This window comes from Tympanuchus pallidicinctus, unplaced genomic scaffold (genome assembly GCF_026119805.1).
Source record: "Tympanuchus pallidicinctus isolate F22 unplaced genomic scaffold, pur_lepc_1.0 scaffold18, whole genome shotgun sequence".
Taxonomy (NCBI): Eukaryota; Metazoa; Chordata; class Aves; order Galliformes; family Phasianidae; genus Tympanuchus; species Tympanuchus pallidicinctus.
This window is the reverse complement of record NW_026294699.1, coordinates 6,392,770-6,420,664: the sequence shown is the minus strand read 5'-3', so window position 1 is coordinate 6,420,664 and position 27,895 is coordinate 6,392,770. Positions and strand designations below refer to the sequence as shown.

The 27,895-nt window shown below is 44.3% G+C and overlaps 2 protein-coding genes across 3 annotated transcripts; one reads left to right on the top strand and one right to left on the bottom strand.

Moving 5' to 3' along the window:
• Positions 1-490: 490 nt before the first annotated feature.
• Positions 491-12,515, bottom strand: RAC1 (Rac family small GTPase 1). Of its 2 annotated transcripts, XM_052680346.1 has the most exons (7): positions 12,331-12,515; positions 6,170-6,241; positions 5,076-5,193; positions 3,154-3,210; positions 1,471-1,533; positions 818-977; positions 491-649 (listed from the first exon to the last, which is right to left on the bottom strand). In XM_052680346.1, the coding sequence occupies exons 1-7, from the start codon at positions 12,363-12,365 to the stop codon at positions 519-521; spliced, it is 636 nt and encodes a 211-aa protein (XP_052536306.1). In that variant the 5' UTR covers positions 12,366-12,515; the 3' UTR covers positions 491-518. The 2 variants fall into 2 exon arrangements, with proteins under 2 accessions (XP_052536306.1, XP_052536304.1); XM_052680344.1 differs by lacking the exon at positions 3,154-3,210 and having other exon boundaries at positions 12,331-12,511.
• Positions 12,516-19,667: 7,152 nt separating this feature from the next.
• LOC128079310 (small integral membrane protein 10-like protein 2A) lies at positions 19,668-23,612 on the top strand. Its single transcript, XM_052680352.1, has 2 exons — positions 19,668-19,936; positions 21,438-23,612. Exons 1-2 carry the CDS (start codon positions 19,751-19,753, stop codon positions 21,456-21,458), a joined length of 207 nt encoding a protein of 68 aa, XP_052536312.1. The 5' UTR covers positions 19,668-19,750; the 3' UTR covers positions 21,459-23,612.
• The last annotated feature ends 4,283 nt before the right edge of the window (positions 23,613-27,895 follow it).

Genomic DNA, 27,895 nt, shown 5'->3' with positions numbered 1-27,895 from the left:
CACTGTGACTTGTCAGTCACTGTCAGTGACTTGGGTTCACTATACAATGCTATGCAATGACCCTGGGTTGAGAAAAGATTTAATAACAAAATGTTGGACTGCAGTGTTTTGCTAATTTTATGGTACTGTCACTGTGAAAAACTAGAAAGTGTTTTTGCATTTCCTAACAGAAATTAGAGTCATCTTCAAGAAGAATCTTTAAAAAACAGTTTAGTGCTTAGTGTTTGTTCCTAGCACAATACAACTTAGTTCAGCAGATAGTTTGGCAACGCTTAAGTAATTGAGCAAGAATAAGATTTTAAAAATAAGGCTTTATATAGGTTTGTCTTTTAGGATTTTGCTTTTAGTAGAATGAAAAGGAACTTTTATACTTCAAACAAATGAAACCGTGGAATTATTGATTGGTTCAAAAATTTATGGAAGAGAACTAATTTATAATAGACAAACTTGGCATTGAATGTGAATGCTCCATTGTTCCGAGCAAAGCACAGGGTTTGGAGGGGTGGGGGAGGGTGACTTTACAGCAGCAGACATTTTCTCTTCCTCTTCTTTACAGGCGGGGGGCACAGAACCGCTCGGATAGCTTCGTCAAACACTGTCTTGAGGCCTCGCTGTGTAAGTGCTGAGCATTCTAGGTATTTCACTGCACCTGTGGGAAGCAAGGGGGCAATTACAAAGCACTTCTCCACAGTTACAGAAAGCACTGCTTCTGCAGTGAACTCCACAACAAAAGCCTGGCGTTTCTGTTAATTACGCTGCAGTAGCTTCCACAAACAAAAGTTAGACCCAAGCCCCCGGTAACCCGTTGCAGCCATACCTATCTCTTTTGCCATGGCAAGGCCCTGTGGGTAGGTGATAGGAGTCAGCTTCTTCTCCTTCAGTTTTTCAATAGTGTCTTTATCATCTCTGAGATCAAGTTTGGTACCCACTAAAATGATGGGAGTGTTGGGGCAGTGGTGCCGCACCTCAGGATACCACTGCACAGAAAGCAGTAACAGTGTCAGTGTGCAGGTTCTCAAACATTACAACTGTGAAGCTCAGAGCCTTTCGTGACACTTTCAGGTGTTAAAGAACAAAAGGGGAGAACATAAGAGCTCTTCAAGACGGAATTAAAAAAAAAAAAAAAAGCATACAATTGCAAAACAATTCTTTATTCATTCCAACAGGTATTTCCATATACTTAGAAATGATCCCATTAAGGCTGTATCTTTTCTCCGCGCTGGAAAAACATCGATCTGCATTTCCCCCACCCATGGCAACCACCTCTCCTTTGTGACCAAGTGCCGTAGGCTCAGATGTCCAAAGGACACGAAGCAATGTAACAGCAGCAGAGCAGGTACCTGAACGGTGACCGACTGACAGAACAGCCTAACTTGCTCCCAGCCTAACTGCTACATGCACTTGTTTTTCCTTCAAACCACTGTAAAATCAACAATACATTTAAATGAAATAATGCCAGCTTGTATTTACCTTAGCACGGACATTTTCAAAGGAAGCAGGACTCACAAGGGAAAAGCAGATTAAGAAGACATCCTAAAAAACAAAGCGGACAGAAGTCAGCTCGGCAGATCAACCTGTGGAAAAACTGCATCACTGTGAAGAGAGGAGCACCCCCACCATCTGTACCACAACTTGCAAGGAGAGGTCGGACACAGCTGGATGCAACAATCAGAGGCAGCTTCCCTGTGGAAATCCATTCCCAGACTGCTACAAGCAGAGGCAAAGAGGTACGTGGGGAGGGAAACACTTAGATTGTAATCAAGTTTATAATCAGCTATTGCAGTAGCCAACAACCAAACTAACATCACTGCACTGCAGGTTTATTGCCCTGAATGTTCCTTCTCTCTTACTTTCATTTAGAAACACTTGAGCTTCCCCACAAACACCGCAGCAGAGAGGCAAGAGGCTGTCTTCTGAGCTGGGGATGGCTGCTCTTACTGACCTCTAAGCAATTTAATCCTTAAAAGACATCTAACTTCTCAGCATAGGTTGTTATGAAGCATTACCAGCAGCACCAATTTCTGAAAAAGAATATACTATTGATGTACTCCAAAGTAATCTCAAACTGCAAAGGCAGTGTATTGCTGTGAGTGAACAAGCAAAATCACAACATCAGCTTCCACAGCAGTTACTCCCATGCTAAAGGCAGAAGAATCTGTTACTACTGTCGATTCTATCTAAAACTTTTCAGGACTTCTATGTAACAAAACTAGCATTGAGAAGGGTATTTAAAATCTCACATCACACTACCTCTTCTCTTCCATTTCCAAACCATGAGGAAGCATAGACAGAAAAGTGGGCTCCTTTTAGGGAACTTAAGCATCTTGGCTTTTACTTGAAAGCAAAGATGATAAATAAGATGGTGTGAAATTATCACATGGCAGATGTCTCTGCTAACTGCTGTACAGTATATTAAGAAAACAAAAGGCAACAAAGTCCATTACAGTCACCTACAAGCACTCCAAATAACCACACAAACTCACTCTATGCAACTAGATGAGGGCAGTTCTGCTGTATGACCCCAAATTCAATAAACACATCTCAAACAGGCCCAACTTTCTCCAGCCTTCCTCTGCACCCATACTTACTTACTCCAGCATCAGACATGCTAAAGAATTAGGAATTTCAGAATGTTAGTTGATTGCACTGCATTTCAAGGTATTTTTTGTTAGGTCAGCATCTAACATCTGCATTGCTAAGCACTTGCAACCCAGTTGTTCATGCATCTCCCCCACAAGTTTCCAGAGCAGCAACCCAGAAAAAGAAAGAAACATCAAGTAACGTGATACTATGGCCACTACTTCTGTTTTCCAATTCTGCAAGTTTGTGGTTATTGAAGCTCTGCACACTATGCAGACTCTCTCCTTTACTATCTCCACAGATCAAACATTATTGTGACCCTGAGGACTTATTTCAAAATTTCAGGTGTCTCGCATGCTACCAATCTTAATAAACAGGAACAAGTGCTTTTTATTTGTGAGAAGTGCTTTAGTCTTAGCAAGCTGTAAAGAGATGCAGTAATGGAGTTCTCAGATCTGCAAATTAGTTCCAAGAGAAGTAGTTTGTTAAAAAAATAGGGGCCAATTTATCACTGTCGTAAGCAAGACGAGATGACAGAACTTGGAACTGAAGTTTACTTGTGGAGTTACATACGGCAATAGGTTGATCTGTCAGGCTGGAAGATAGATTCTTACCATTGGTTCCTCCAACCTAATAACAGTACGAGACAGCGTTACTCCTAAAATGATGTCAGGGAACTGTTCTCTTCACCAGCGATTGGTGCTCACAGCTATTTACAACGTGCCTTTCTGTCTCTGCTCTGTAATTCAGCACAGCCTGCACCCAAACCTGGCTGCCAGGCTTCCCCATACACCTGTGTCGGTCTGCACACTCAGCTGTGACTTGGAAGAGCAAACACCATACAAAAATTCATTGCCTTTTGCTTTCTTCTCTTGAAAAGAACCAAGGTTAGCCATCTCTGTTGCTTGTTTGTTTTAAATGAGAGTTGTGTGGGCTTTGGCCTTTAAGTGCTGCTGAGCATTGCCTCACTGCACAGCTGCAAGAGCTGAGGACTTCGTCATGAGAAGTTCAAGACCTAAACACTCTTTCCACTTTTTGCTGTAGAAAAGCATACAAGCTGGGTAGTGACAGCATTGCAGACCTTTGTTTATCAGTTTAGTGTGCATGTACAGAAGAGATTTCCAAAAAGAATGTTTAGATGGCATGAAATTCTTTTGCAGACTGTTAGAAAGCCACAGTTATTTCAGCAGGCTGACAACACGCGTGGCCCGGGGAGGAACAACATCCTCCTTTGCCATCAGCTCTTCCACACTGCTGAGTGATCTTTCAAGACACTTTTTTTCTACCCTGCAATACTTTCTGATTGAAGGTTTTAAGCAAACCTGAAGTTCTTCTAAGTATCCAAAATTAGATATATTTTAGTGAAATTTCCCAATTATTCTCTAATGAGGAAAGCCAGACAGTTCTAACATTTCAGTCAGAAGTGCCTACAGCTGGCAGCTCACATCCATCTTGGTGCCAAAGGGAAAGCCTACATTTATGAGTTAGCGAGCAGTGAATTAAGGAAAACTGTGAATTAATACAAGCTTACTAAAAAAAGAATTCCAGAGTTCATTAAATAAGATTCTCATTATTCAGAGGAGCAGTTATGCTGTAGAATAACTAGAACAAATCTGCATTTAACGTTATTAACACTGAATTGTTAACTGTCAATGATAGTTGACAACAGCAGTAATCAATGCTGATAACACCTACAAGTTACCCCCTTTCTTTACTGAAAGGATGCCAGCACCAGATGAACATAACTGCTCTAATCTGACCAGAAAAGCGACCTCTGCAAAGACCAACTGCAGCTGAAGTCACACTGGAAAGAAAGAGCAGATTACTTCAGCATTTTCTTTGTAAAAAGAAGAACAGCGCTCAGACAGGATTTAACCAGTTGCAGTTGCAGTTGCAAGCACTGCAAACAGAAACACGTTTGTATCGATGTTACAGCAGGAACTGCAGTAAGTAAGAAAGTAGCCATGGGGTTAAGTAGATTTGAAAACCACAACCCAGCCTCTGTCTGTACCATAAGATCTCCATTCAGGACTGCCTCTTTCACATTTAGTGCATCTGCACAGAGGCTAAACATCATCAAGTGCTTAGCAGTGACAGTGTCAGGTTGCATCATGCCTGAAAACAAAACAAGCCCCACTTTTGGCAGCCATGCTAACTTTAGTATCGATGGCTCACTGATGGGACCACTCTACTCACTCAGGTTTTTTTGTTGTTGTTCCTCCCCCCGCCCCCCTTTTGTTCCCCTCTTTTAATCAAGAATTCTGGTTAATTCTGAGACTGCAACTACAATAAGCCAACATGCATCAATGTACACAAACACCCAAGAGTGTAAATTTCAACATTTATACAGTTGTACACACAAAGATTCTTGCTACCATCCTTCAGCCTACGTGCAACAAGTACCTTAATAAAGTTGTAAGAAATACAGCTCCAGATGTAACATCTCCAGAACAGCTTCAAGCTGTCCACCTTCTTAGTCTTCACACAGTACTTACTGTTTGGGGGTAGGAGAGCGGGCGTAGTCTGTCATAGTCCTCTTGACCAGCTGTATCCCACAGGCCCAGATTGACCGGTTTGCCATCAACCATTACATTAGCAGAGTAGTTGTCAAAGCTAGAAAATAAAAATTAAAAGCTAGCTGCATCTGCCTGCAGTAAAATTGGGCACCTTGAGCATTTCTTCCTGCAGAGTCCTAATTAGGAAAGCTATAAGAGAGAACACTTATCGCATCTTTCTGCTCCCCAGAAAAAGTTTTTAAATACTTCAAATACCAGGAGCAGTAGAAGTGTGATTTTAATCATTTCTGTAGACACAATTGAACGTTTTAGGGCAAACCAACTTCAGCAGGAACGCATGCATAACATCACACAAAAATTTAAGACAAAAAAAAGGGAAACAGGAGTAATTAAGACAAGAAGGCCTTAGAGTTACTAAAGTCATCCGAAACCTCTCATCAACACTTACAGAGAACAAGCTAGATAAATGCACTTTACAGAGACATCTGTTAAGGGTAGGGAAGCTGCTTGTGTATGAAAGGCCACCCAGCAGGCCCTCACAAAGGGAACTGCACTAATACTGATAGCAGTAAGTTCTTCCATGCAAGATAGAGGGAAGCACCAAAAATAGATGAGTTCCCCTACCAATGCGTGAGGAGCCACTGAGCTGTGGCCAGCTCAGCACAGGACTGGCACTAACGCATACACAAAAGAGGAAGGAACAGAAAAGTCTCACCTGTAGTCACATAAAGCATAGACATAATTGGTTTACAAGCTGTTATTTCTGTACTAATAGCACGGTCAAACGTGTTATTGTAAGAAAGAATGGTAACTGTCAAAATGTCACTAAATACCCGTCCCAGTCGAGGCGGCCTTGTGCTCAGGTAGAGCCAAATCTACTCACTGGAAGTGCTGCCACAGCCTCGCTAAGGGCAGCCCAGCACACTGCCCCTGCAGCACACGCAGATGCTCAGCCAGATGTTCTGATGGCACTGAGTGGTGTGCAGGTATTTCAGGCAGCTCAGTGAGGAAGCTGGACCAGCAGTAAGCACCACTGTGCTGACAAATGTTTTTAGAATTTTGTAAGTACTTACACTGTGGGTATGTATTCCCCAGGAAACGCATTGGTTGTGTAACTGATGAGTAGGCATGTCTTACCTACAGCACTGCAAAAAAGAGAAAGTTTACATGTAAAGAACATTCATCTTAAATAGCGAGCAATAATATTCCTCTTAGGGAAGAAAACTAATTACACCCAGTCACCTAAGGAACAATTGAGAGTGCCAGTAGAAACTATTGCACACAAAAAGAAGAGGCTGTAGCCCTAAGGTTACTGCTAATGGAAGCACAGCTAATATAAACATCCATTCTGTTACCTTTAGTTTTATTTTATACAAATTTGAAGAAAGCTTGACATGATTTCTCAGCATATAATTATTTTTGCCTACGTGAGAGCAATACAAATGGCAATCCCCAAAATGTTTACTGCTACTGCAAAGTGACTCCCGGCACGCATTCACCAACCACCCAAGCACCTCGCTGGCTGCCTTACAGATAAACTGCATTCCAACACTGAGGAAAGAGCTCCCAGCACCAAACCCAGCAGCTCCAAAGAGCCCCAAACCAGCAGAAGCACCGTGAGCTGCCCCAGCCCTCTGCCACAATGCCGGCAGCAAGCGCTTCGCTTTCCTCCCATCCTCACATCTCACCTACACTCGGACATCAGAGGAGGGACCACACCTGAACTTCTGTTTCAGCTACAACTGAAGGATCAGAATGCTTGAAATTGGATTTTTTTTTTTTTTAATGGGCTGCAGCTTGGTTCCTATGCTGGCTTCTCACTTCAAGCGCAGTCCTTTGGTGGTGTGAGGGAGTCCAGGTCACTGTGCCCACAGTTCCTTGCAGAAGACAGCACCCAAACCGCCCCACATCCCACCCACCTGCCCTTCTCAGATGCTCCTGCCCAAGCAAACAGCTTTCTCTCTGCACACTGAAAGCAAGCCACTAGGAACTTCCCAGCCTTACTGTATGTACAAACCTTGCTGCTAGCAGCAGGTTGGACTCTCAGGCCTCCTGAATCGAATCTGTCACAAGCTGAAGGAAGCTTTAGTCTAGAACCACAGCTAGTATTAACAACAACAAAATATCACCAGAAACCAAATGCTACTGCTAAAAATACCCTGTAATCCCTTCGCTTGTGCAGAAGACAAAGACAACTCACAGAAATGAGCATTAGTCATGGGCTCATAGCTCCCCTCCTGCAAACAGCTGAGGCTGTTCATATCTGAATTTTAGCAACTACTTCACATTTGAATCATAGCATTTCTTTTCTTTCTGGAGAACCGTGGATTGCTACTTCTTATACCAAAGATCAACTTCAAAACACTATTTAAAAATCATTTGACACTCTATGTTAACCAATCAGCCTTACCTAGTGACTCACAGTCTAAGGCAGGTTAAGTACCTTTGTCATAGCTGAGCCTGTAAGGAGCATGTAAGCCCAGTGCCAGTCAACCCAGAAAGGCCATGGCAACCCCTCACAACAGCACCACACACATTCAAGCCATGTAAGAGGAGCTGCTTCACTGTGCACAGTAATGCCACAGATTTTATCCTCCATGCCCATTTCTTAACTGTGCTTTTGTTCCTGAGCAGAATGTCCCACCTGCCGCTCTCTAATCACAGCACACAGTGGCAGCTTCTTGCACTGTTTTTCACACGTGCTCTAAAGAAACACGATCTGACATTCTTCTTTTCTTCTACCATATGAACTGAACGCCAGAATATTCCTTTGCTCTACAAAAGTACGACCTGTGGATGTTTTCCTGTAGCAACATGTTTGACACACTCACACACAGAGCAGCACAGACATTTACCATACAGGAACTTCTGTGGGAGAAATCTGGGAGCAGTGTGCCACACAGCTAAGCTGGCTTAACAGCTGCCAGCAGAGGAGATCCCATGCTGTCCCCCTTGCAGAGGCACTCAGCTGACTGCTAACAAGCCACTACATGGCAGGGAAGCTCTGCACTCCCTCCTAAGGACAACCTGCTGCTCAGATCCTTGGGCTGCTTTACCCACCACAGCGTGCTGCTGAATGCTGTCATCAAGCTATAGAGCAGGCTCTGCCAGTCTAGCCGACGAAGGACAAACAGGAAAACCCTCAAACACTGAGAGCAGCAAGGCACACACTCCTTAGGAAACTTCCTGTGGCTCCAAGCTACATGCTCATGAGCTTCCAGAACCTGTCTGGTCTGATGCTTCACTTTCCAGCGTTCATTACAGACAACATAAGCTTCTAACAAATTCCTGTGGAACTTAACACTTTCAGCAGAGGCCCAAGAAGCTTTGGCTTCTTTGCTCACCCTGCTCTGAAACCAATGAGTCTGCTCTGGCCCATAGAACAGCGCAGGGAGGTGGAGACAGGTTTCATTCCATGCTCAGAAGTGCCCGCCTGCAGCTTGTATCAGCAGCACAATCAGGCAGTCACTTAAACAAGAAGAAACACGTTCAACAACCCTGTTTCAGGCTTGCTCCATTCCAGGCTTCCTGCTTCCCTTGCCTTCTGGCTCACTGCCCCACAAATCAGATATTACAGTTACCAATCTTCAAAATGAACTCCAAAATCTATCTTTGCAATGAAGCTCAACCTCTAAGTGCTTACAGCTTTTCTCCAAGCTGACCAAGGTCTGTGATAAGTAACTTAGAAAGAACTGCACTTGTTTGGCAAAGTATAAATCTTTGCACATGAAGACTAAGACACTCAGATACTTCCAAACCAAACTTAGTCATAACAAAATTTCGAGCAACTACTTAATCACAGCTCTGTCCACCCACGATTGCATCAAATGAAACTGGTAACATTTGACTGCAATTAAAAACACGGCCAACAGAAATCCAGCATTTTAATGACTTTACACTAAGTGAAGGACTTACAAACGCTGCAGTGAATTGCTTTCTGACACCCTCCAGGAACCAGTCTTTGTAAAACCACACGTGTGTTCCTGGAAACAAGGCATGCCATCCCTTTTTTACACCAAGCGGTTCTGCAGAGCTCCCCACGTTACTGCTGCTGGCAGAGACGTACGTGACATGCTCAGAATGCCATCAGAGGACCTGTGCCAGCATTTCCTTATCCTGCAGGCAGCAGAGCTACACAGATGCTCCACTCTCCTCCTCTCCCATGACTAAAACCCAATTGTGTGAATTTAGTTGCTGTTTGCAGCCACAGGAATGGAGGAGGTGGCCAGCTGAAGTAATTGCTGTTTTAATTCCAAAAATGCTGATATCTGCAAACAGGTGGCAGCCTTCTGAAAGCCACTGACAACATCATCACTTTATCTCTCAGCTCTGTGAACCAGCTCCACCCCAGGTGTGCTGCACGGCCCAGTTCTCCACTCACATCAGGCAGTGGACGGGACATCACCAGCACTGTCCTTGGACAGACAGTGCCATATTTTTGCTACAGCAGAGGTTTAGATATATGCTGCTTTTCCAGATGAGCCGCTTTTCTCACTGTGACACCCATCTCCCAAATACGCTGCTCAGCATTTCCAATACTACGCAATTTTTAATTTAAACCCTAGAAGTGCAATAACAGAAGTTCCTCCACTTGGAGTCTCTGCACTCTCCGCAGGTGGCACTGGAGAGCGGAGGAGCTCAGAACCTCGCCCTGCACTGGTAAGGAGCCCATCACCCCCTTCCTCTTGACAAGTTGTCAGATCAAGCAGCACAGCTTTAGCCAGCAAGGCCTCAAGGCGAGCAGAATTCCAAACACGGACTCTTAATTCATCTCTCTCGTTCTTACAATATTTTTTACAATGAAAATCACATCCAAAAGAGCACGAAGTCGACCATTTCTCTGGCATCTAATAATCGTTTCTCCAAAGCGCAGGACTTCCCCTACGTTACACGAGATCACTTGAGATTTCGTACCACTTAACAGCTGCTATTTCAGAGTGAAAACAAAAGCTGCTAAAAATAACTTCTAGCAGTGCTATTCACAAGTGTCAGTCAGCAGCAACCCCTGCAGTTATTATCCAGGCACAGTGCTCATCATCCCTCCCGCATGTTCCTATTGCTCTGCATCTTCAACAAGCACAAGCAACAGTTGCCATTTATTTTCCTAACAATCCTCACAGTGAAGAGGAACACAAGGGCAAAACGAAACTGCACAACCAGCATACATGCTGTGTTTTTCAGCCAAACTAGAGCTCTGAAAACTTACTAGTCAGAGCCCTAAGAACAAACAGGGCTTACGGATCAGAACCCTCCTGCTCGCTTATAGATGTTAAAGGCTGCACAGGTACATCCACAGCTCTGCTTTGTTCCCAGTGGATCTCCACAGGGTACATGCATCAGCACCTAAGTTTTATGTCATACAAGCAAATCTTTAACTTGAATTGTTTTCCTGAAGCACTGAAGCTTTAGCCTTATCTAAGCCAAACATTACACATTTACGAGAATGCCTGTAACGCCTTCACTTCTGAAGCAACAACAGAGAAACACCATAAAATATTTTAAAATCCCAGCAGAGGACAATTAACAGATACCAAAACTGAGCAATCGCTTCTAGATGGGATCCTAAGAGGTCTGTGTTTGTACTACAGAGGAAGGAAAGCTCACTAAATCCTGTTTTGTTTACACATGTGTATAAGACTTGGGTAGGACTACACACTTTCATTTCCAGCACGAAGAGCAGGAAAAGCATTTGGAAAAGGAGTAGTTTACAAAACAAGGGACAAAAAAGAACTGCTTTGCTGAGTGAATCACTGAGTAACGCATGGTCTGCACTGAGCTCTCCAGCCCAGTGGAGGAAAGAGGCTGAACTTTTTCCCCACCCAAACTTGATGCACCGCATTTATTTACGGCACTGCCACAGACATTAATTAACATTAAAAACTGACAATAAAATAAAGCTATTTTAGTTGTTTTAAAAATCAACGCAACCAAAAAATTAGCCTGCAGTCATGCTGCCCACCATCAGTTAATTACAGGACTATGAAAAGCTCTGTCAGATGATCAAGCACTCAGTACACTCACGTTCGTACTGCTCAAAACCCTGCACAGCAAGAGCAGGCAGAACAAATTTGCTGCATGAGTTAAGTTTATCTTTCTAACAGCTGTCTGCTCGAGGACTCCAAGTCTTGTTGAAAAAATACAAAAGCACACACAAATAACTTGAATTTTAATCCACCACATTCAGTGACAGAGACAGCAGCAAGGCCATCCAGTGACACTTACAGCCCTCTGTCATCCGCAGAGCTTTGCTGTGACACCAATTCTGCTTGGCCTACACTGGGATTTTTGTTTCTACCAAGGGGGAAAAAAACCCCGTGGAACCGCACAAGCCACGCCTTGTTCAGCCGCCCTGCACTGCTGCCCTGAGCTCTGGCATCCAGCAGGAGAGAAAGGACGCCTCTGGGTCAACGGCAACACATGGCAGAGAGCACGGCGAAGCAGCAAGCACAGCTCCTTCCCCATCACAATTCCAGAGCTTATACTGAAATCCAACAGGTAAGCCTAGTGCTAGCTGACCCTAAGAAGTTGTTTCTAACTAATTTATAAGGACCATCACATTCAGAGTGCTGCAGGCATAGCAGTCATTTACAGATGAGTATGATGTTAATTAGTCGGGTTTCAATTGCTTTCTCAGCCTCTTGCAGCCAGGAACCTCACCCAGACAGAAGCCATGCGAGCAGGAAAGCGCTCTGCTAACGCGTGTTTAGGGTTTGATCGGAGCGTAACAGATTTCACTTCGTTTTGCAGAAGGCAGATTTAACCACACAAGTTCGTTACCTCGCCGCTCCCGCGTTAGAGGTTTCACGCGGCACGAGCCGCCTCCCGCCGTTCCGCCCGTACCCGCCGTGACGCGCTGCCTCCTCCTCGGCGCGGCCCCGCACAGCCCGCAGCCCCGCAGGGCCCCGCCCGGCAGTGCGCACCCCCGCCCCGCCTCGGCCGGCACCACCCGCCGCCACGGCGCGGAGCGGGCTGTGTTCGGGCTGGGCTGGGGCCGCGTTCGGCCCGCGCTCCGCCCGCCCCTCCCGGAGCCACCATTTGCCGGCAGCGGCCGCCGCCCGGCCCGCACTCGCTCCGCTCCCCTCCCCCGCCCGCAGGCGGCCGTCGCCCCCCGCCCGTCCCCGTGTCGCCCCCGCATCCCCCCCGGAACGGCGCCCGGCCTCGCGATCCGGCGGGGCTCGGGCCCGGGCCCGACCGAGGGGATCCGCGCCGCCGCCCGCCGCGGGGCCGCACTCACCCGTCGCCCACCACCACACACTTGATGGCCTGCATCGCGGCCGCTGAGCGGGGCGGGGCGGGGAGCGCCGCGCGAGAAGGCAGCCGGCGGCGGAGCGCTCCGCAGCGTGTCGCGGCCGCCTCCGCCCTGTGCCTGCGAGCGGGGACGAAGCAGCGGCCACCACCCAAGGCGGGGAGAGAGAACTGCGGGAAACAGGAAGCGGCCGCTCCGCTCACATCCGGCCGGGCTCCGTGCGGCCGCCGCCCCGCCTCCGGGACCGCTCGGGGCGCCCCGCCCTCCCGGGAGCCGCCGTGGCGCTGCTGCTGGGGTTCCTCCGTCCGTCGGAGCGGGAGCGGCCCCGCTGCCCAGCCGGGCTCCCCGCCGCCTGCTGCTCTGCGCCGGGGCGGCCCGGGGCCGATCCCTTTTTATTTCTTGCTGTCGTTGAATCGCGCGGAGCCTTACAGAAATGCGGTGTCACGCAGCGGTGCTGCCGAGACGCGCAGTGGGCGCGGGCTGCTCGCCCACCCGGCAGGCTGTGCTGCGGCTCCTGCCTGCTCTCCGTGCGCCTGAGTCCGTGGGGCAGAATCCCGCCTGGCCCCGGCTCTCTGGTGTGGAGGCCTGGCAGCCGCATCGCCTCAAACTTCTCAAACCAAACGCTCCTTTTGGACACCATTTTGGAATCTCCGCTTTCAACACTCGTAAGGCCCATCTGCCACGAGGCTTTTGTGCACACACCGATGCACAGTACTGTAAGAAACGTGCCGATGTGGAATTAGGTTCGCTGTACAGATTTACTGTGCAGATGCAACTTGAGCTAAGGACAACCTGTGGCATTCCATGTGCCTCCACGGACAGGTGCCCATTTCCCTTCAAGCTGGTCCCTCTCGCTCCACATGCCGGCACAATGCAGAGCCAGAATGCTTCCTTCCATCGATGGATCCTCCTGCTGCCCTCCCCCCTCCATGCTGCGGCATTAATTAAATCTGCCGGCAGGTTTTAGGCCACTTCAGTACACAGCCAGCTTCTCCAGGCAGGGCAGTCTGGACCACTCATACTGGGGCTGCCAGGCTGCACAGAGCCCTGGGTTTCTTTTTTGCCCTAAGGAAACCATTTATTTCCTGCAACTGTTGAAGTAAAAGTCAAGCAGATCAGGCCCGATGATCCCAGGAGCCTTTTCCTTTCCACAGTTGCTGTTCTTCTCCTTGGCAGAGGCTGCTGGTTGGACTGACACACACATCCACCATTCTCTTTGTGTTGCCATCCATCAAAAGAAGCATGAGGAAGAGGCTCAAGCACAATCTTCTTGTGCCGAGCGACCATCAATGCACTGAAATCAACAGAGGTGCCATCCCAGGGGGTTTCCAGTGATTTATCTCCTGTTAATTTCAGAACATGTCTAAATTATTTGCAACCACAAAACAAAACCTCATCAGTGGACACAGCATCGCATGATATTTACTCTCTTCCATTTTCCTTTGGTGAGCAAAGATAATTCTCAGATATTTCATGTCAGTGGGGAAAATATGATAACTATCACTGAAAAAATGAAAGGCTATTTTTATAAAACCTGTATGTCCACGTTCCCCCATGCAGACGGAGGCTGAAGCGATACGTCATTCAAGCTGAATATCCTGCTCTGCCAATGACTTGGCAACCTCTCCCTACCCGGCCCCAGGAGCTCAGAGGAGAGGTGTGGGCAGTGGCACAGTGCTCCTGCTGCTCTTGGCTCATACAGCCGCGTCTGGGGCCTTTCAGGTACCGCACAGAAACAGAGCAGACCTGAACACTGTCTGGTTTATGTAAGGGTCCTGAGGAGATCAGAGCACGGAAAGATTCAGGTGACATGTAAAAGTACTTCTGATTTCCCCACCTCCCAATCCTCTGCCGTTTCTTTTTTACCCACACGGATAATGGGAATTTGTTTCATGAAAAAAAAAAATCACAATGAAATTTACAACATTGTTACAAAATAGCATAGAAAGACAAGGATAAAGCAATCATGGAGGAAACACTGACATTGGCACAAATGGCATTAATGATCCTGTCATGAAACAAGCAGTATATTTTAATGCACTTCCTTCTCAGTGCTCCGATTCTTTTGAGATCAGTTAGTTTAAGCATCGCCAAGAATGACTTACTTTAAAACACAGTATGCTTTGAGTGTGTTCTAACTGACAATTCTAATTGGATGTGTAAGTGCTGATATTAGAAAATATCTAGATGAGCATTGACTGTTAGTTATTACAAAAGTATCACATAATGATGATAGGAACAGTCATGTGCTGTTTTTCCCACATCTGTACATATTTATTCACTCCAGAATTGTTGATAATTTGAATTTGAAATCCTAACCTCTCTCCAGGTAAGAGTTCTGTCCCTGCCCTGGAGGACAAACTGCTTCTTGTGTGCATGCTCCTTACGGTACACAATGCACTATTATTTTATTACTAGGCTTTAATACATTTCATCTAGGCTTCAATTAATTCTTACATCATTTTTGTTTCACCAGTAAGAAACGTATTGGTATTTTAAAAAGAAAAAAGCTCACTTATGTGGGGCATAATGTTTAGCACTTTGCAGATATGTTATTTGTTTCCCCTGAGACTGTAAGGAGAAGCGGACACAGAAACAGTTTGACAAAGTAAAAGAAATGTAGAATTAGAGAACAGGATGGAAGACAGAGCAGGCGAGTAAGAGGTTACTAACAAACATCTTCATGCAAAAATGATCAGCTTAGTAAGTGTGATTGCTCTGCTGGGTTGTATATAGAATAGTTACAGATGCAATTCACAGAGGAGCATGCAAAAAGCAAAGAATGAATGGCAGTAGCTATAACCAATTATAAACCTTTCCATAATTCTGATAAGGTCATGAACCATAACTTTGAGGCTTAGGTCAGTCCTAATATTGTTCACCTTATCATCCATCACCCATTGCAATTGTTTCAAGTGTTTTTCTTAGACATTGAGAGGAAATAATCATTTAAATTGTTTGGGAGCCTGTCTGAATGTGTGCATTGTGCGTGTGCTGGCACTGAAGGAAGATTATTATCCTTTGTGGATGGGGAGTGGCAGGGTAATCACACTGATGCAATACTGGAAAGTTTTACTCATCATGACAGCATTACAGAGACAATAATATTTTGTGCTTTTATAGCATCTTTCAAACCATTGCTGTGCTCTTTATCATATTAGTTTATTAATAAAGCCACAAGTAAATAAGCAGAGAAGCAGGGAAGTACCAGTACACACTGTACATACCAGGAAACATGTCAGGGAAAAAACCAGAACACCTAAGAGTGATTCACAGATGCATTCTCCTACTCCTGGATGGCACTTCCTGCTGACAGCAGGTCTGCTCGATTGCCTTCAGGAAATAGCATGTTAAAATATCTGCGTCAAAAGTGAAGTTGTGCCCTTCTGGAGAGCGTTACAGCTCCTGGGGGGGCAACAAGCTGTAACTGTGGCTCACAGATACTTGAAGTTAGAGGTCAGACTGAAGAAATGCAGGAGCCAGTTTTACAGAGAGCAAAGGTGAATCACAAAGTATAAGAGGGTGGAGTAAGGTTTTCAGCATGTGCTGCACTACTGTCTCTTTACATATTTGTATTAAAATCAGGTGCAAAAGAAAATCCAAAACAAACAAAGCCATCAACATGTGACACAAAATGATGAGATTTCTGACTGGAGAAAAATAGGGTTTTCAAATGCTTTTTTATCTCACAATAGCTAAAATATTTGTCAAAAAAAATTGAATGTAAGTATTTTATCCTCATTTGACTTGGTGGTAAAAGTCAGGTCATTAATGATACAGTGTTAGGAATACAGTAACTGGTAGAAGGAAATCTCGATTCACGGGACCAGGCGTCTGAAATTCCCTGCTGGACTCTCATTCCATCCATGAAGTATCTGCCTCTTTTTCCTGCCTGTCACTCACTGAGCTCCTTTGCTTTTCCACTTTTCAATCAGCACAGAACTTACTGAGCCTGTTCGGTTAGCAGTTAGCACCTCACATTCACACCCAATACAATTGCCTAAGATTCTGAAGGTTTTTGCTGCATGATCTTTACATTCTTTAGTTATGTACCTGTGCCATGCTAACTGAATACAGTTCTGATAACAAGACCATCACTGCAGAGATCATTGCAGTTGGAGAGATACAATGACATAATATTCATGTTAGAAAATAATATAATCTGCAAATAATAATGCACCATTTTGTAGATGTTCTAGGCAGACATTTTTGGCATGATTAGTTTCCTGAGCCTTGAAAAAACCCTGCAATAGCATGTGATGTGTACGCCGTTCAGATTTAGTGCTCAGTCTGCTCTAGAGGAACCAGTGCCAGCAATAAAAAAGGAACCACAGCTTTAAATGTCAGCATTTGCTGCAACAGAGTGACGAGATTAAAGGAATGTGAAAATAAAATGCTAATATAGAAATGTCTTAATAACGAAGCATTGTAAAATAAATGCATCACATGAATGTGATGTTAGCGTAGAGGATGTAGCTGGTACACACATACAATCGAAACAAGCCCTGTACTTTCCTCAGGTAGCTTCTGACAAATACCTCTTCTGTGAAGAATTTCAGTTACAAGAACCACATAAGGCTTTGCATTCACTTCTGCCTGCCCTCGTGTTTAGCAAGCACTAACAGGCAGCGATCACCACAGTGAGACCTGTTGTTGAAGGCTGTGGGACTGTAAGTTTTTTGGAATAGAGACACCATTATATAGTAATTAACAAGATCTGAGTATTCTCAGTGCTCCTTCAGGTTTTTTTATTGCTTGTAAATACCTCAGCACAAATAAGGGAACAAGCCTTTCTGCCATCTGAAGGCAAATCATGTTGTTAGGTGAGTGAGCCATTGCTGAACTACATAGATGTGAAAGCTGGACATTCCCTCCAAAGTCTACCTATCGTGGCATCAAGCAGTTCACATAAATCAACCTCCAGATACTGAGGAGGAGGATAAAGGTTTAACCATGACTGAAGCCCATTCAGTGTTACCAGTTTAAAGGACCAGGCCTTCTGTGGTCAGTTTCCTCAGTTTCTGTGAGAACGGGGGGTGTTAAGAAGCCTACTTCTCTCTTGAAAGAATTTTTATCTGAAAAACTTCCCTTTTTTCCAAGGAATGTAGGCTGGTGTGCTGCTAAGTAACACTTCCTGTGAAGAGGAAGATGTCCCAAAATAAGCTGCTTGATTTATTCTGCAGTTCCTAAATAACAATTAGAAAATTGTCCTTTCTGTGTAACATTCCAGGTTAATGGTGGCACAGATCAACCACAACTGCTTCGGCAAGAGATGCAGTTGAGTGACTGGAATTTCTGCATATTGCTGGTAGCAAGTTAGTTTTATTCAATGTTAGTCTTGCATTTATTACTGATGAAAAATACCTGCTTCAAATGTGGTCTTGTGTCTTAAGACTGTATATGTTGGAGTACGAGTGCTCCTCAGCACATCTCTGCACAGTGCTGCACAGCACACAGTAGATTCTGCAAGAGTTGTTTGTGTTGTCAGTATCCTCACTCACATCTGCACTTGACAGGACTGCTGCTAGAATCTGCAGTTTGCTCGATACCTGATTTTCTGACAGATTTGGTAGAGAGGGGGCTCAAAGCCAGGCAACAGCACGAACCAAAAGAATGAGCCGAGCGCTTCTGTCAGCAGGGACAATAAACCCTGCGAGGAGTGCCTGGGGTGCGCAGTGCCAAGGCTGATCACCAGTGGGGAAGGCAGGCACTGCACCAGCACACAGCCTGCCGAGCTGCTGACAGCTCTCCCTGCAGCCCTAAAACACCCACTTACAAGAAGAGGTTTGTTAGAAACCAGCTGGCTTTTTTCTTCTTTTTAACAGAACTTTCAGTCCAAAAGAGCACAGAAGATTATAGGAACAGAAGAGAACAAAATGGTTTGTTGTCTAAAATATCAGACTTCTCCCTTTTCCAAGTTTCTGTTATGATCTCAGTATTTTGCAATCATTTTATCAATTGTTCTATGCAGTTTTTGCATACATAGCAATGGATATAAAAATACAGCATAAAAAGCTAAGTATAAATACCTCTAAGTTCCCTCTCCTTCAAATATTGAGCTCACAGTATATTTGCCTGGAGAGCTGACCAAAGTCACGAGGGTTATTCTGTGCACACACCTGGCTACAAAACCAGCAGGAAGACAGGCAGTTAAACAGGAGGATGCTGGTAGATAATAGTGGTCTATTGTGGTAGGCACATCTGGGATCTAACTTTTCCTCTTGTTTTGGAAATATGGTAGCTTACGAGCCTTAAGGGAGAATAGAGAAATCCTTACAGAAAGCCCATGAGAAACTATTCCTCATCATAACAGATGTAAGCTGAGAAGGCTTCAGAACACCTTTAGAAAATATGACAAGTCAGTAACGTTGATTAACAGTATTCTTTCTTTGAACGGAGGAGTTAATATTTGAATTCCTAAGGAGGATTTTTGGGCAGAATGAAATAAAACATGAAAGGACTTAAACAATAAGGGTGCGTTTGTCAGATGCATGAGAAAGTGAGTCAGGGTTAGGGAGCAAAATGGAAAGATGGCACTGAATTGATGGGAAACGACTTCTGCAGCCTTCAGCTACAAAGTGCACATCAGTAGTTTTGAACTCGTGCACATTAATCCGTGTCCTGTCTAAATTGAAAAGGAAGGATTTCTACCACCATGACAGAGCTGAAATCAAAGCAGAACTTGTGGGGTGGCTCTGGGGATCTCACTGATTTCCAAACCCTGATGTGACAAACTGGCAGAACCCTATAATTGGCATTCAGTTGCATTATTGTTGCAAGTTGCATTTCTTTGCTGGAAAGCTAAAGTTTATTTCATGAAACGCCGTTTGGAGTTGAATAATTAGATCCAAATCAACGCTGTTGCTAGCTTGCTGTTATGGGCCGACTAACGCTAGGACTTATTTTAGGAAAAAAAGGAACCTGACAGCATTTTCTGGAGCATATCCAACGCTGTATCGGGATTTTTCTCAATTCTCTGGCAATTAAACATTATTTACTCATCAGTTTGCATCCACGGTCAGTTGTTCTGTTTCACGTTACAGTTACCCAAAACCAGTTGAATGAAAGCCAGTTGTGAGAAAAAAGGGCCTTTTTTTTGCTCTCGAGGTTCCACACCTTCAAACACGGCACTCGCCGTTTCTGGGCTCGTTACCCACAGGCGCAGCGCCAGCGCTCAGGGACCCGCCGGCTCCAACGGCCGCGCCCGCTCCAACGGTCAGCGCGCCCCGCCCCGCTGCCCCTCCGCCCCGCCCTTCCCGCGGACATGCGCGCCGGGATCGGCGGTGACGTCACACTCAGGGCGCCGGCGGCCGCGGGTTCCTCCCCGCTGGCGACACCCAGCGCCGGGCGCGGGGAGGGGGCGGCGGCGCAAGGCCCGGGCGTTGCGGCGGGGCCGCGGCGGGGGTATATGGCGGTGACACTGTCCGCCCTGGCTGCCAGGCTCTCCCAGTCGGCCGCGGCCAGGTCGTACGGCGTGTTCTGCAAGGGGCTGACCAGAACCCTCCTCATCTTCTTCGACCTGGCCTGGAAGCTCCGCATCAACTTCCCGTACCTTTACATCGTCGCCTCCATGATGCTCAACGTGCGGCTGCAGGTGGGCTGCGGGGCCGGGCGGGGGGGCCGCGGGCGGCTCGGGGCTTCGCTGGGCTGTACGCGCTGTGACTCTCGGACGCGTCGCACCGCGCAGCTGCTCGGTTTGGAAGGGACCCGCAAGGATCGCAGAGTCTGGCTCCGCGCGGGGCCCCCAGCCCTGTGTCTGAGAGCGGGGTCCCAGCGCTCCCGAGCTCCGGCAGGGCGGGCTCCGGGGCAGCGCCTTCCCCTGAACCCTGCCTAAATCTCCCCTCGGCTGCTCCTTGCTCCTCGGTCGTTGTTCGCGTAAATGCATCCCCGGCACGCGCGTCTTGAAGTGTGATGGAACAATTTCCTGCTACAGCTTCTGTTCTCAAAAGCGAGAGCAAGTAGAACAGAGAAAAAACGGAGGTAGCTTTAAATAATAACGTCACTGCGTACAAATGACAGCTCAGATTTAATTTGTGTCTCTCCTGTGCTGAGACTGCTTCCACACCACATGGGACTCCCTGAACAAGTTCTGACCTAAAGACATTAATTACTAGCTCCTGTACTGTAGAAAAGTTCTGTTGGTTTTGCTCTGAAATGAAAGCTTTGCGTTTCACTGGTAACAAAAGCAAGCTGTGGGCTTTCCCAACCGGCATCAGCTGCAGCCAAGAGCTGATGCTTGCTTTCTGCTCGTAAATACAGCTGCAATGCAAGTTTTGACATCTGTCTGGTGGGTGAGTGCTGAAAGATCAGTCTGGTGGCAGTCTGTGACTTGTGAAAGGTAAGCTGAAAAAGGAGGTCAGAATGCAGTGTCTCATATTTTTATTTTTGGGACTCATTTGTCCTACAGTGCTGAAGTTTGATCCTGAGCTTCACTGCCAAGAGTTACACACGTAGCATAGTAATAACCTTGGTGGCTAAAAATGCCTTGCCTTTGCTTCTTATCTGTGCTGGTATGGAATAGCTCTCTTGTAACGACATCAGCTCCCCATTTGGACACAGTGAAAGCAGCACCCTTCCCTCTGCAGGCAGGTGCTCTGACTGTTCCTTTGGAACACCAATGTCCACCATGTCCCTGATTCCAGCATATGCTTCTGTTTACAGGAAGATAACTGGTGTTAGCCTTTAATATTATGCCTCTGATCAACCACAGACTGCATTTTAGTTAGTGGAAGATCATACTGTGGCACAATGAATCTTTCTAGATTCTCATTTGCTGACTCACTTGGATGCTTGCTATAAACTCCCTTTTGGTAAGAGGTTAAACTGAAGCTGCAGAAAGCAAACTTGTGTTGGGTATACCTCCTGCCCCTCTAGATGTGTTCAAAGCAGGCTGTAAGGAGAGCTGTCTCTTCGGAATGCTTAACATTCTGCAGTTGGGCTACTCTTTATATTAAAGAATTCTTATTTTCTATATCCTGGCACTAAGACACTGGGATCTAGAGAAAAGATGAGGCATCTTGCAAGATGAGCTTGGGATGAAAAAGAAAATGGGGTGGGGATTTCACGTAGTAACTTCCTGTATTCTTTCTCTTTAGGTCCATATTGAGATCCACTGATTTGTCACTTGTGCTGCTTGTACTATTTGGAGTCAGTCGTGTTCTTCTTCAAGCTCGTTCTGCTGTGAAATAGCAAAGCTATGCTCATCTTCTATAGGAATATGAAGAAAGAATATTTAAACCTGGAAAGAGTATGTGATGGTGGCCGAGATCGTCACAAGGCAGCAGCGCACTTGGCACACATACATTCCGTATTGAACAACTCTCAAAGTCACAGTGGCAGTTTACAAAAAGAATTACTTTATTTTAACATCAGGAATTGTTCTCTCTTTAGTAATATACCTCCGCCTTACCTTGGCTCAGAAATGCCTTTGAATTTGAGTGAATCAGCAGGGAGAAACTCAAATGTAGCGGCTTTATGGAAAGATTCATTGTGTCTTTGTTTTTATTGTGGGAAGGACAGGCTTGATGGGGTTTCTCACTGCATTAATAGCATTTCAGTAGTGGGCTGGCTGGAGAAAGCTTGTAGTTTTGCTGGAGACTTTAGCTCATGCTGCCCAGGAGACAACACTGCATATTTTGCACACGTGTGGCTGGGAAAGTTGCAGTGTAATCAAGAACTGCAGTTTCTGGAATTAGAAGCGAGCAGCATCATAGGGAATGAATTGCAGCTTGCACTTCCTGGAGAGCTGGAGTTGGGTGGACTTCCTGATCTCTCTTCTGCTCCAGTTGCCTCACTGAATGGTTTTACAATGGGACTCTTAAACAACTGTATTTTTCCTTATTACTTAAACCCTGTTACTTCAGAGCAAACACTTGGATATAAGAAGATGCTTTCAGATGTACTATATGTGACTAACAGTTTTTACATCGTGCAGCTAGTAATGCCTGTGCTAGCTTTTGCACTAGCAGGTCTCTGGTGTGAAGTAGCGAAGATAAAAGTGTACTAAAATTTTAATAATGACGATTTTAAATGTTAATAGGAACTTAATTGAGAGACAGAGGCAAGGCTACTGTTCAGGTTGTAGTGATAAGTAGATAGCTAAAGTAAAAATTGCATTTGTGTAATTGCTAGTAAAACTGTCTGTTGGGAATAATAGGGACTTTTTTTTTTAGTACAGAATATCTGCCTTTGAGTGGAAAGAACTTCTTAATCTCAAAACTTTTGGGGACACCTCAGGTGTCCCATTAACATGAGTGTAGAACTCAGTGTGACTGTTTAACGCAAATCTTTTGTTTTCTTCAGATTTTGTATTTGCTGAGTACTCTGGCTACTGTTTACAACCATTTCCAATGAAGCTACTGCTTACAGAACTGAATTCCCAGCATGAAACCACCTCTAAAGTATCAGTCCTTAAAACACTTTGAATAGGAAAGCCACTGGGGTGATGGTTTTCAGTACAGCACAGCTCTCTCCAATGGTCCTTTTCAAGGGTGTTACTGCTCCAACTTGTACAGGAATTTGTTAGCTCCATTGGGCTACAATAGGCACTATAAATAATTTCTAACAAAAATTCCTTGAGACAGCAATTGTCATCAGTGAAGCATAAGTAATCATTTCTGTTGACTTTGGCATAGACTTCTGATTACAGGATTTAGCAAAGAATGGAGAAAGCATGTTGAAATCAGTACAGCTGCTTCTGAGTAAGAAATTGTAGAACATGTTCCCATGCACACATCAGTGGAGAAACTCATTGTGCAGAAGGTCAGAGTTTGAAATCTGTGTCCAAATTTTCAACGAAGGGAGTTTTGTTACAGGTAGGCTCAGGGTGCTCTGTGGACTTGCCTGAAGAGGGAGGTACTGATGTGGTGGGTTAGCCTGTGTCTTCAGCTAACTCTTCACTCTGAGTCACAAGTAGGGATTTAATTGGGACGAAACTCATGCCAGTGAGTGACAGGCTAAGTGTCACTTTTGCTATCTAACTTCTCTTCAAAGCAGATGTGGTATTTAGTTTGAACTGCATTCATCTGAAAAGCTAGGCGTGTTTCTAAGTATTATTTTTAAGCACTCCAGCATAGAAAAGTCCTTGACTATGAAGGTGAGATGCTGGTTAGCAGTGTGATAGGGAGATGTGCTGGACTAACTACTGGAGTGCTAAAAGTTAGGTACACTAATTCCTGTGGTGTGCTGTGTTTTTATTATCCCAGCTGGCAGATTATTTCTTCTGGATGATAGAAGAAATAAAAAGCCATTTGCTTTAATTTAGAAAGTAACTTTTTCCCTCGTGTCTACTTTTAATTGTTAAACTTCTAGACTTTTGGCTATGACTCCCAGACTCAAAATCACCAGAAGCTGTAAAGTAACAGTGGATTGTGTTCTGTAAGTAAATACCTTGACAGCAATAGTTTCCTTCCAGTCAAACAGCTCATCCTATTCACTCCCATCTCCACTACTGCAGTTTTTCATCCTTGCAGTGATAGTACTGCAAGTGTTTATGAATCAAGATTGCTTAAGTAAATGTAGATCTAAAACCCCAAAACATAAGGCGCAAGGACACTTTTCCCCAAAAGCCTGTAGGTTATTTGAATGATGATGTTAACAGTTATCTATATACAAATAAATCCTAAAAACAGCAGGCAGAGCTGTGGGTAAAGGGATGAAGATGGGGAGTGGAGCCTCTTAAAGCTCGTTTGGCTGCTTAAAGAAATAGAAATTGTGTAACTGCAATTTGATTTCTCTAATTAGCTGTACTGGTACAGAAATGCTGCGTCGTGGGTTTCTTGTTTGTTTTTGTAAAGCTGTCCCCAAACACAGTCCACAACTGATTGCTTGAACTTCTATGTAGAGAATCTACAGCCTGGAAGATTCCCTTCCCTGCTGTACATCATTTGGGAGCTACGTATTTTTGGGAACCAGAGTTACGTAAAACAGAAGTTTCTTAGTACTGTAATGTTAATAGGCAAGAGGAACAGCTAAAGGCATAACATCCAGTTTTTAAATTGTCTACTATTAATGATCATATTATTATTAAAAAAAAGGAATAATGAGGGAAGCCACTGGTAAGGTGAAATGTGTGTGCAGCACAGCGCCATGGGCTGTCTCATTACTGATAGCCTCTGCAGGAGGGAATCCTGAACCATACTATGTATCACAGGCCAGGCAATATAGTCCTGTTTTAAGCAAAACTTGTACTGAGTGGCCTTTAAGTCCTTGTTACCAGATCACTTTAAATACAGATTCAATGCAGTTAAGTGATACGATAGGGTTTTGTGTATTATATGTATACTGAACATAAAATTTACAGAACGTCTTGTGGACTTCATTCATTTTTAGATAGGTTATAGTACTTTGTCCTGGATTTTATTGCTTAAGGCCTAAAAGGTAACTTTTTAACTCGAAACATTCCTTTTGAAATTCAAACAGATGATACTTGTTAAGCTAAGATCTCACATAATATACTGCACTTTAAGCTTGGGAAGGCCATAAATGGAAAACACTGTTCTTGCACTAATAGAACTGTTTCACTGATGGAGTCAATGCTCAAATGGATTATTTTTTTTTTCCTTCTCTAGGGAAGAACAGTGAGCCAAAACGATACCTGTCCTTTGCAACTATATATCAATAAAACACAACCTGTGGTTTAAGCCACCATTCTCCCCAAAATGTTTTGATGTTAACTCATCTCAGAAGGCGGAAAATGTCTCAGAACCAGGTTTGCATGGAGTTTTGTGGCCTCAAAAAGTCACGTGTGGAACTGCTTTTCTGAGCGCATGCGGTGCTAGGGTTGTTTTGGGATGATTATAGTACAGAAAAATAAGTTTTAAAAGGGGCAGGGGATCACTAACTGAACCAGGAGTTGCCTTTTTACTTCCAGTTCTCACGCCTTGCTGTTCTGTTGCTGCAGAAAAGAGCATTTCTGCTGAGCAACTCTTGTTTTTTAGAAGTTCACTGATGAGTGTCCAGATCCCTCCTGCAAAGAGATCCACACAGCAAAGAGTTCTTTCTACCGCTAGAAGACAAATTAAGAAAATATGAAGTATTTAGCTAATTACCTAATACTTTTCCACAAACATATGCTTAATGGCAGTTGACTGTATGGTATACTGCTTAAAAACAGAAAATACACTTTTAAATGTGTGCACAGAACTCTGCATGTGGGTAAAAAGCCGTATTATCGCAGTATGATGTTGGAATGCTGATGTAAACTGTTATTTACTTTCTGGCATTACAATGCAAAATGAAGCAGAGGTGTGTTGTAATTCTCAGTGTGGTAACAGCCAGTGCAATCTTAGGAGTCGTTTGTGTGCATCATCTTGCACCATGGGACAGTTTTAACTGTAGATAGTTTTCAGCCTTTTGCTTTTTCAGTGTTATTGTTTGGTGGTTTGTTTTTTTTTTAAGATTGTAAAGACTGCACTTTCTTAAACTTTGCCAAAGTTTGCCTTTTTTCTCCTCCCTTGCCCCTCCTTATGTGTGTATGTGTATATATATACGCTAAAAGTATACGTTCTGTTAATTTCTGGGAGAAGTCTGTCCCTACTTGCCCAACATGTCAGCTTATTGCCAGGCTTTTTGTTTGTGTTTTTTTAATTATGGCCTGGGCCTACCTGTAACTGCCTTCTCCTCCCTTCCCATAAACTCCAACATAAGCATATGCTGAAATTCTGTTCCTTTTCAGAAACACTCCCCTGCAATTAATTATGAATAACAAATTGACAGAAACCACGCAGAGATTTAAGTATCCACAGGGTGACTGGGCTGTATGACAAGCAGTGTATCTGGCAGAGCAGTAGGGAGTCAGCATGACACTTTCCTGCTTTTTCCCTTCAAAGCGAGATGTGTCACCTCTGTCAGATGAGAACTGCGGCTGCAGTTTGGGGCTCATGAAATACATTGTGGCTGACGTTTAAAAAAGCAATGATCCCGGCTTCAAGGCTGATTGATTTATTTTTTTTAAAGTCAGAGATACAACTTTCTGAAAAAGGCTTGCATAAGGTTTTAAGAGTATATTCAAGAGTGTGTATTGCAAAATGATGCTTCTTTCTGTGATGCACAGTCTAACTAGGAAGAAAAGGAACTCTTTAGGATTGTTTTAAATACTTGTGATTAATCCCCTCTTCGTATCTCAGACTACAAAGCCTCTAATCTTCAGTGATGAGCTGCACTTGGCTGAATTTTCAGATAAACAACTTGTTTATGAAAATATTAATACTGATGATCAACTCATATACTGAATACAAGGACACAGGTAAACTATCTGCTGGCAGTTCTTGGGAGAATAAATAATATGGCAGTGTTAGAATGATGCTATCCTCCTTTACTACCCTGCATTAAGTTAACCCTTGTAAAGTGAAATTAATTCTGTACTGCATTGCAAAATCTCAGTGGTCTTGGTGTCTTTGGATTGGTCACACGAGAGTCAGATCAAGTAAGCAGAACGTGAAGCCCAAAAATGGTTAAAAATCAGATCAGTCTACAAGTAGCAGTGTTCTTTGGTCTTCTGGTTGTAGTCAGTTTCACCCATCAAATACAAAAATACCCGAGCGTAACACGTTTTTGTTCTTATGAGCAGGTAAATGCAGCGCGTAGTGCCTGATTGCCGGTGGATGAGTGTTCCATGAACCGTCTTGGCGATGGGTTGTGCTCCCCGCTGCCGAGTAACACTAATTGTAAATGCTGACACTGTAATACTTCCTGCAAACTGTGATGCTACCCGTGAAAAACAATTTCAGTCTATAGTCTTTGGCCTAACTTTTTTTTCCAGTGTGGGAGATAGAGAAGGTTGGCACAAACCATCTTTGTGTGTGTCCCAGAGAAAAATGTTTACACCTTTGTAAGTCTTCTAGAAATCTAACACTTTGTAACTTCTGAGTTTCCACAGTAAGCTTGAAATCTGTTGTCCTACTGCAATAAGTACAGGCATTTGGTTATTAGAGTGCTATCTGTGCTTCCAGAAGCTGGTTGTGATGCTGCTCACTTACACCACAGGAGGGAGTTGAACATCTTTCCAATATTTTCAGTTATGGCATTGTTTTATCTTAGTGCAGTGCATTTCAGTTTATAAATATGCTGAATTTGACTGGTCTTATGGATTTCACTGCAAATAGTTTGATGTACAAAATTAACACACAGTGGTAACTTACAGTAAATGTTTACATTTTAACTCTGAATACCAATTGTGGGTTTTATCAAGCTATTTAAAAGCAGAAATAAATGTCTTAAAAAAAAAAAAAAAAAGGATCTTTTGTCTGTACTCAACAAAAGAACTAATTGTGCTGCTGCTCATTCAGGTGTTGCAGTCTATGTATCATATAGATGTACATGTAACTTAAAAGTGCCTGTTTCTGATTAGAGAGGGGGTATTTCTGTTTTGTTTTAGAGACGCAATTGAGAGACGTGTGTTCATCGTATAGCAAAGAAATTAAAAACCTTTGTGAGGACACAGGTGTGTTTATGCTTGGCCTTGGAAGTCTGCTAGCTGAGCTCTGGGCTAATTATACCCAGTGCTTTTTACACTTTTTTTTCTTGACGTGCCTTAATCAATCAGTCAATCAGA